This window comes from Ursus arctos, unplaced genomic scaffold (genome assembly GCF_023065955.2).
Source record: "Ursus arctos isolate Adak ecotype North America unplaced genomic scaffold, UrsArc2.0 scaffold_37, whole genome shotgun sequence".
NCBI lineage: Eukaryota > Metazoa > Chordata > Mammalia > Carnivora > Ursidae > Ursus > Ursus arctos.
Window position 1 is genome coordinate 4,730,183 of NW_026623053.1, and position 10,053 is coordinate 4,740,235.

General features: G+C 41.4%; 1 protein-coding gene and 1 gene segment (V, D, J or C); one reads left to right on the forward strand and one right to left on the reverse strand.

Moving 5' to 3' along the window:
• Positions 1 to 5,555: 5,555 nt before the first annotated feature.
• LOC113249057 (MOB kinase activator 1A-like) lies at positions 5,556 to 8,899 on the reverse strand. The gene is made up of 3 exons (XM_057306379.1): positions 8,826 to 8,899; positions 5,877 to 6,391; positions 5,556 to 5,695 (listed from the first exon to the last, which is right to left on the reverse strand). Exons 1-3 carry the CDS (start codon positions 8,897 to 8,899, stop codon positions 5,556 to 5,558), a joined length of 729 nt encoding a protein of 242 aa, XP_057162362.1.
• Positions 8,900 to 9,017: 118 nt separating this feature from the next.
• LOC125283643 (T cell receptor alpha variable 9-2-like) lies at positions 9,018 to 9,558 on the forward strand. The segment is given in 2 exon segments: positions 9,018 to 9,099; positions 9,224 to 9,558. Coding segments are annotated over 2 exon segments (381 nt in total).
• Positions 9,559 to 10,053: the final 495 nt, after the last annotated feature.

Genomic DNA, 10,053 nt, shown 5'->3' on the forward strand with positions numbered 1-10,053 from the left:
TTAGTCATTTAACATATGTTTTAAAATAGCTCTGTGAGATATTTTATTTAATTACATTTTCATATAAATTTTGTTCCTCTGTATTTGCGGCAAAATTTGAGAGCCATTTCTGTATCCTTTGATCACTTTCTTGCTCAGAAATTGTGTCATGAATTTTCCTTTAGAGCCCAGGGATGGTATGTACTATTTGTGTGTTTGAGGGAAATTAAGATAGGAAGTGATTTGACAATGCGAGCTTCAGATAAAACCCAGAAATCTATTCTCATTTACAAAATTTTGTAAGTCTCTGTTCACAATTACCCTCTCATAGAATTTAGGAGACCAAATATTGTATTTCATTCGTGCTATATTTTCAGTAGGTAGAAGATACTTTTTTGCATAATTCCTTATCAGTAGCTGTTAAAGAAAGAAGGAAAGGAGAAATCTGCTCCTTACTCATAATTCTAATGTAAGCTTTGATTGAATTAAATTTATAAATTGATTTGTGAGAAATAAAAGTCCTTGAAGTATATGTCTGATTATTTGATTTTTTACAACATACTGTTTCATTCCATTTATGTGTCTCTTTCTTAATAATGCTCAGTTGTTTGAAGATAATTCCATTTTTCCTGGACTTGTAATTTTTTGTTATTATTATAATGAAAACTGATCTTTCTGAGATACATGGGAAAACTTTTATATGCATGTATCAGCCACCTTTTTTTTTTTTTAAGATTTTATTTATTTATTTATTTGTCAGAGGAGAGTGAGAGCACAAGCAGGGGGAGCAGCAGGCAGGGGAGAAGCAGACTCCCTGCTGAGCAAGGAGCCTCATGCAGGACTCAATCTCAGGACCCTGGGATCATGACCTGAGCAGAAGGCAGACGCTTGATGGACTGAGCCACCCAGCGTCCCTCAGCTACTCACTAGTATTAGTATTGCACAAAGCCATTTGGAGTAATGGCTAATGCAGAGACGATGTGTGGCCAATCTCCCTGCCACACATGGTCACATTTCACAGAATCAAACATCACTAACCACAACCTTCTTTTTTAAAAAAAGTTATTTCTCTAGTGTTGTAGAGAAATCAAAGGAGTGAAGGAAGTTGTGTAAATATTTAATTCTCTCCTTCTTCCATTCCTGCTCAAGGGTAGGCTCCTGTCAATGTCCCTCGAGGCATTCCTAGCTAGGGATGGACCTAATCTGCCATTGTCATGGTGAGTGTGGCTAGCTGGCTTGTTCTCATTGGGAAATGCATCCGATTAAATTCAGTTTATCACACACAACGAAGGAGGTCAGGACGGCAGCCCAACACGTGGATGGGCTCGATTCTCTCGCTCCTTGTACCCCCATCTCCCGCGCCACAGAAGCAACCTGACTGCTGATTGGTCCATTTCCTGCCGGCCTGACAATGGGGTCAGAAGGAAGCACGCGTCTATGTTATCAGCTCATTTCTTCTTAAGTCAGTTAGAAGCAAGACAGAGGGTGCCCTTGCTACAGGTTTGAACGCTCGATCCTATTTAGAGGAGCACTGACGTAGTGGAAGCAGCAAGGGTTTAGCCAGAGTGCATGGGGAGCCCGTAGCTCAGATCCAGACAGGGTCAGGCTTCACACCTTCACGCGGGGGGCGTGTCTGTCTCCTACTGGCTGGGACCGCGGAGCACCAACTTCAGGGCCTTCTCTCCATCCTGCGAAGCCAGACTGGGTGCTGAGAGTCTCTCTCTCTCTTTTTGTTTGTTTGGGGTTTTTTTTGCTGAAATACAGTGATGATCCTGTGACATCTTTTTTTATTATGTTATGTTAGTCACCATACAGTACATCATTAGTTTCTGATGTAGGGATCCATGATTCATTGTTTGCATATAACACCCAGTGCTCCATGCAATTCGTGCCCTCCTGAATACCCATCACCAGGCTAACCCATCCCCCCACGCCCCTCCCCTCTGAAACCCTCAGTTTGTTTCCCAGAGTCCATAGTCTCTCATGGTTTGTCTCACCCTCTGATTTCCCCCCCTTCAGTTTTCCCTTCCTTCTCCTAATGTCCTCCGTGCTGTTCCTTATGTTCCACATATGAGTGAAATCATATGATAATTGTCTTTCTCTGCTTGACTTGTTTCACTTAGCATAACCCCCTCCAGTTCCTCTTCCGTTGGCTTTCTCCAGGCCGGTGCTGACTGCGTATGTGTGGTTTCTCCCAACCCGGGAGATGGGCTGCTCTCTGCACACGCTCACTAGCCGCTTACAGAAGCTCCCTCTTGCTGCCCCCGAGTGCGCTGGTGGCAGGTCGCAGGGTGCGATGATGTGCGGGTGAGGCACTGAGTGTCGTGTGTAGTGGTTCGTGTAATTAGGTTTGTTGGCTGTGAGTCATCTGTACTGGCATTTAGTTTCTAGGGGTCTGCTCTGTGATGCAGCTTGTACTAGGGTTCATTCCTTCTTACTAACGCCTCCAGCGTAGCTGTGCTCAGTCTGCATACTGGACGTTTCCCTGCTTCCCACCAGTCTTATCCACAAATGCTCATCGCTAGGGGCTCTTAGGGGGACACTGTGAAGGTGCAGAGTGTGAATTTTCCTCTTTGTCTGTTCCTGCTCTTTGCTTCAATCTTTCTTCAAAAATCTCTTTTTGCCAACACATGACTCAGTTTGCAGACTTCCAGGCCCTCCTTGTTTCATCAATGTTCCACACGCCAAAATCCTCATTCTCTCCATTTCCCGCCTTCCACCTCTAACCCCATTCCTACAGTGCCTTAAAAATCGATGGTAATGGGTGGTTGATTTTTGGGCTTTCATTGTAACCCCCTCTCATATTTGATTTGAAGGTACATGTGTAGAGTAGAAATCTTAACAAGAATCTCTTTAAATGTTTCTAATTACAGAATTTCACCATTTTAACACAACATAATGTCCTCAGGGTTCATCCATGTTGCACAAATTTAACAATTTACTATTTTAACAATTTTCAAGTGTTCAATTCACTTGTATGAAATAATTTACATTGTTGTTCAACCAGCACCACCACCCATTTCTAGAATTCTTTACATCTTGAAAAACTAAATATTTGTACTCATTAAGCGATTACTCTCCATTACTCCACCCTCCAGTCCTTGGGAACTACCACTCTGCTTTGTGTTTCCACGCGTTTGACTACTTTAGATATCTCATAGAAGTGGAATTATGCAATATTGGTCATTTCGTGACATTGCATTGGACATAATGTCCTCAGGGTTCATCCATGTTGCAGCATGTGACAGAGTTTATTTCCTTTTCAAGGTTGAATAATATTCCAGTGTATGTCCTATCCCATTTTGTGTATCCATTCCTATTTGTTGATGGACTTTTGGGTTGCTTCCACCTTTTGGCAGAAGCAGGAATTCATAAACCTCTCAATATTTTCTGTATATAGATGAATCCCTTCCATTTTTGAGTATATTCCACAAGCGGACTGCTGGGTCATAAGACAATTCTATTTCTAAATTTTGGAGAAGTATTTATACCTGTGAACTGGAACAACTATGCTCTAGACTGAGCTACCACAAGCAAGTTTCAAGGAACAGAGTGACTACTAGTCATGAATGGAGTGCCAATATTGGTGAACCACAAAATCCTAGAAGAGTTCTCCACTTTTGCCACAACGCATTGCATAGATCAGGTGTTGGTATTTGGTCTGAATGGAATGGTGAAGCCGATACCCAGTGGTCAGCTCCTGAATAGCAGTTTGGGCCTCCATTATATTTTCTTTCCTCTTTTGGTAAAAGAGCCAAACCTGGACTTATTTAAATCTTCTTTATTAGTTACAATGTATAATAAAGAGTGTTAAATAGTGTCTTAAGATATTTCAAAACCTTGGAAAGAAGTCATTTTGCTACTCTCTAGTCTCTCTCTCAAATTTTCTGTCAACAATCTTTAGTGGCAAATACAGGGAACCGGTTTTTTGGTTTTTGTCTTTTTCATTTTAAAGAATAGTACTTTATTGAATAAGTTCTCTTCACAGAAAAATAAGCTTTAATCTATGATGACTGCCAGATATACAGTGGAAAGCAATTTTCTTTGTTTTCCATACTGATGGCAAGGTTTCTACTAAATGAAAAAAGTCATAAAATTATGTTCACAAATATAGCACTCTATCTCAAAACATTTCACATGATTATTCACATCACTAATACCATGGCGTAAAAATCTGTCATTCTGTCAGATTAGATGACATATACCAGTAATGAAAAAAATGCAAAATCTTCTAACAAAAATTAATAAAAATGTACAAGGCTGTCCTTAGGTGCCTTAGGAAAATTATTTCTGATATACATACTCCTAAACCTTAAATAGGTTTATGTGAATAAAATACCAAGTAAAGATTAAAATTTAAAGTCATTTTAGAAATAACTCTGGTTACTCCCATACTACATAGGTCATATGAGGATTTAAACTGCAATCATGGATTTTGAAAAAAAAAGTCTTATCTATAAAAACACTAGTATACAAACTTCAAACTAAAAGGTTATCCAAAGTAACACACGAATGTTCTAAATCTTAAGGAAACTTAAAAATACCTCTTCTATCTGTATATAAGGCAGAATAAAACTGATCTGATTGTGTTATTAGGTAATTTATTCTTTTTTTTAAAATAGATTTTATTTATTTATTTATTTGACAGAGAGAGAGATAGCCAGCAAGAGAGGGAACACAAGCAGGGGGAGTGGGAGAGGAAGAAGCAGGCTCCCAGCAGAGGAGCCTGATGCCGGAACCCCGGGATCATGCCCCAAGCCAAAGGCAGAGGCTTAAGGACTGCGCCACCCAGGAGCCCCATTAGGTAATTTACTCTGGAAACTTGTTAAAGCATTGGTGGAAATTCTCAATAGCCATTATGCTGTCACCTGAAGCACTCAGTCGTTTTCTTCAGTAAAAGAATAAGTAAACTAATAGACTACATGTTAGTTGATGAGGGAGCAGAAGGCTGGCTGAAGACAAAGCATAAACTGACACCCTGCGACCTCCCCCCACTCTGCACTCTTGGGTGGGACAGGTGTGACATTCTTCCAGGAAGTTCCCAACAATGCCTTGCTAGAGGGAAAAACAACCTTCACTTGACAATGGCAAGGCCTCCACTGAGTCTTCCTTAACATATGAAAGTTTTCTCAACCTCCCTTTTCCTTACCTCCCCCAACCCCATGGTCTATAATCAGCCACCCCTCACAACCCGGGGCAGCAGCTCTTTCTGCCCATGGGTCCTGTCCCTGTGTTTTAATAAACCACCATTTTGCACCAAAGACGTCTCAAGAATTCTTTCTTGGTCGTGGGCTCCGGAATTCACCCCCCTGAACCTTGCTGATATCCCACAACCTCATCATTGTCATCCCCTATTACAACCAGTCTAACTCAGGAGGGGTCACACAGTGCCTCGGATTCACTGTGTCTTGAATTTCTCACTGACGGATTAGACCAATCTGCCTTTGGGACAATTTTATCAGTAGACACAAACAATAAGTGTATTTTTATCCTGTTTTCTTAAAGTCTGTATCGCTAGTCTATAACAAGTAGCAATGAGATAGCTCTAGCTGATGAAGCAAGAGGGTCACTGTGTTCTAGAAGAAACATTTATCTGTCTTTGATCCAAGTTTCTCAATTAATCCCTGAAGAGGTGTCAACGCACGCCTATCAATCAGATTAAACTCCTGAACAAAGAAAATAAAGTGCTTAAAGGAGGTGTTGAGGTAGGCCTCCTCTTTTTTTTTTTTTTTTAAGATTTTATGTATTTATCTGACAGAGAGAGACAGCCAGCGAGAGAGGGAACACAAGCAGGGGGAGTGGGAGAGGAAGAAGCAGGCTCCCAGCAGAGGAGCCTGATGTGGGGCTCGATCCCAGAACACCGGGATTATGCCCTGAGCCGAAGGCAGACGCTTAACCACTGAGCCACCCAGGCGCCCCAAGGTGGGCCTCCTCTTGATAAATATGGCCATAAACCAGGAAGAGATGCTTCAGAATGATCTTTGACACACACATAAAGTTTTTTGGAAATGGGATACCAATCTTAGAAGGAAAAAGAGTTTCATCATCAAGCTGATCCTGAACCCAAGTCATCAAATAGTCAATGTATTTTGGTGCAGAACATTTGATTGGCTTTTTGATATTAGTACCGTCTGCCCAATGATATTCGTGTCTTGGACGTGCAGGCATGAGTGGACAGCTTGCTTCAGAGCAGAATTCTGTAACAGTTCCATACTGCGTGTTGATCTGGTTGAAGGGATCCACAGTGTTAACTGCAATGCACTCACTGAGGTCCTCCCCCTTTGGCAACATAACAGCTTGTCTCAGATTCCCACTTCCTAGGGTTGCTTCTGCCTGTTTTAAGAGTTCACACTGACGAGAGCCCTCAGGGATATTCTTCTTTGGTTTGGCTACCCCCACCCTCCCAGGGGGTCTGGATTCAGAGTCCCAGCAGGAAGCACAAGGAAGCAAACAGTCCTCAGTTCGCAGCCAGTGGAACACCCAACGCCCCTGCTTTGAACTAGGGGTCTAGTGGGTGCAAGTTGCCGTGCTCGCCTCCCCCACCAGGCGAACCTGAAAATCAGAGAAAGATTTTGGCTATCATCCAGCTCTGTGTTCAAAAGTATCAGCTTTGCCATCAAGTTCTTGATACTTTCGAGCTTGCTTTATTCTTTGTAAATTTGAGAGTGATATCTCCTTTAATATTTTGTCCTGACAATTTATCAATAATATATCCAAAATGACAAGTAGCAGATGAGCAATTTAGGAAGGTGTCTCAATAGGTACAGAAAAATGATTCGACAAATCCAGATTCATTCCTAAGAGAAACTCTCAGCAAATAAGGAATTGAAGGGAATTTCATTAATGAAAACAGGGCTCAACCAAAAACCTACATCAAATGTCATACTCGATGGTGAAAGCCTAAACGCTTTCTCCTTAGCTTCAGAAATAAGGGAAGAGTTTTGGCTCTCAGCACTTGTAGTTAATATTGATGTAGAGGTTACAGCCAATGCAATACGGCACGAGGAAGAAACAAAGCCATACGGTTTGGAAAGAAAGAAGTAAACTTATCTTTATTAACAGACAGCATAATTGAGCAGAAAATGCAAGGGAATCTACAAAACAGCTGCTAGAACAAATTGGTCTAACAAAGTCAAATGTACACCTACCATATTCCGCTCCCGGAAATCGATCCAATAGAAATGAAAGTGTATGTCTATAAAAATCTTGTACAGAAATGTTCATAGCAGCTTTATTTGTAACAGCCCCACTGGGACTAATCCTTAGGGTAGCGGCAGGTGAATAAACACATTGGTTCATAGGCACGTGATGGGATTCTACATAGCAGCAAAAAGAAACGAAGTTTTGATAATTAAGTCTATGCACCGTTCGGAAAATAACTATGCTGAGAAGAAACCAGACAAAAGAGTACATAGGAGTCCATTTATACAAAAGTATAAAATATACAAACTAATTCACAGAAGAGTTCTCTGAAATGGGGGTGATGAGGGTTGAGAAAAGGAAACTTTTGGGGTGATGCATATGTTCGTTATCTCAATTGTGGTGATGGCTGCACAAATACCTACATACGTCAAATCTCATAGAATTGTTTGATTTTGTGGTTTTGGTTATGTAAATTATGTGTTAATAAAGGGTTAAATATCCAAATTTACTATGCAGTATCTTCCCTCGATGACATGCAAGTCTTCTTTTGTGACATCAAATGCAAACTATTTTTCTTGTCCACTTTCATTGGCCTGAAATTGTGTTTTTTTAAAGTTATGCATAAGAACTTTTTTCATCCATGTGCTAATCTGTTTATTTTCAACCAGCATTATCACAGCCTATTTCCCATTGTTCCTGCATATCTGAATAGACATTTGTAGTGGCTTGTCCAAAATTGCTTTCTAGCGTAATGATGAGGCAGGTTCTGACAATGTGATTTGGAAGACGAAGGGGAAGTAAAGGGGTGCATGAACCAAAACAGTATCCAGGCCTGAATTTCTTACTTCACTCTGCACCTGGAAAACCTTTCCCACGTTGGCTCTGGACTCCTGATGTTCCTCGACCTGAATGTGTGGGAAATCGGCTCCAGGAAACAGCTGAGCTAAGCTTCCTTATGTGTCTACAGTAAATGTTTACAGGGCTTTACGGAAGATGAGTCCCTCTCCAGAACTTTTTCATGAAAATCCTGATTTCTTACCTTTTGGCAAAAATTATTTGATTAACATTTGACAACAAAATGTGTCAGATGGATGGTAATAGAAAGCATCCTTGAGGCTAAACCTGTTAGGAGGATAGGATTAGTATTGGTGACTAATTCACATATTCTAGTCACCTTATGTTGGAGTCAATAAAACTGTGAGAACATAAGAATCTCAGATCATTCTATAGCGTTTCAGTGACTCCGTGTATGATGTTTCTTCGGTCTATAATTCTTATATTTCACTTTTTAATTATTCTAAAAATCAGGAATATTTGACTATTACAATGTTTGATTATCAAATAGTGTGACTTCTTCTGAAAGCTTTTCTTAAAAAGTAGTATTTCTTGCAATTGCTAATAGTTTAGGAACAAGTAAATAGGGTAATTCAATTAAAGGCCTTTGTTCATTATTTTTGTTTAATTTAAAAGTATTTAGTGAGTACTTAAAAAATGACAGTCACGGTTCTAAATATTAGGTTACAGGCTGGCCCACATGGACGCATGAGAATGTGAAACACTGTAGTAAGATGCTTAGAAGATTGTTACCCTCCAGCTACAGAAACGCCCTGGGATGCTGTGTTAATGAACTTCCATATCAGGTAGAGTCTTAACAAATAGACCTGAGAGGACAGAACTGCTGTTGTTCAGACTTCCAAGGGCACCTGAAGACTGACATGTGCCTCATGAAGTCAGGGATGAAACACATGGCTGACTTGGGGAGGACTCTGGCCAACATGCAGGCACTTCAGTCCCTGTCCGCCAGGGGGCGCAGCTTCCTACCACAATCACATTTCCTGTGTGAAATGTGGGCTTCCCCTCATCATTTCTCTGTCACTCCAAGGTTTCTTCATGGTAAGAATGAAGAACATTATTTAGGTGACACTGCAGAGATGAAGTGTTCTCTAGGCTTTGTGACTGTGGTACTCTTCATGCTTGGTAAGTAAAATGCTTCTTAAAACTTGCGATTCTTTTTTCCATTGTGTCTGCAAAACCTTTAACTCTAATTTTATCCCAGAGCTTTATGCTCAAGGTGACACAGGTCTCTTTTCTCTTTCCTCAGGACAAACCCATGGAGACTCAGTGACCCAGACGGAAGGCCAAGTGACTCTTTCAGAAGAGGCTTCCCTGACTATAAACTGTACTTATATAACGACGAGTTTCCCCACTCTTTTCTGGTATGTCCAGTATCCGGGAGAAGGTCCACAGCTCCTCCTGAAAGCCTTGAGGGACAAGGAGAAGGGAACCAGCAAAGGATTTGAAGCCACCTATGACAAAGATTCTAAATCTTTCCACCTGGAGAAAGGCTCAGTGCAAGCATCAGATTCAGCTGTGTACTACTGTGTCATGAATGACACAGTGACGGGGACTGCAGGGGGAGCTGAGCGCAAACTCTGAGCAGAACAGGGGCCTGGATCCTGAGTGTCTCTGACTGATCCACTCTGGTTCCAGCTCAGTCTGTGGTTGTCTGTCCCTCAGCATCTGCTTGATACAAAATCGCAGAGACATTAAGAGTATAGGAACCAGGGGCTCCTGGGTGGCTCAGTCGCTAAACATCTGCCTTTGGCTCAGGGCGTGATCCCAGAGTCCTGGGATCGAGCCCCACATCAGACTCCTTCACTGGGAGCCTGCTTCTTCCTCTCCCACTCCCCCTGCCTCTGTTCCCTCTCTCGCTGGCTGTCTCTATCTCTGTCAAATGAATAAATAAAATCTTAAAAAAAAAAAAAAGAGTATAGAAACCAGAAGTAACATCCCCAAAACCAGCTGTTCCTTAGTGACACTGAGTACAGCTTGATTCCAAGAGCTCCTCAGCCAGGGCATAAGTGACTTCAAGGTAAAACCACATAACACTGAAGTAGTCTTGGGATGCCTGGATGGCCCAGTAGGTTAATA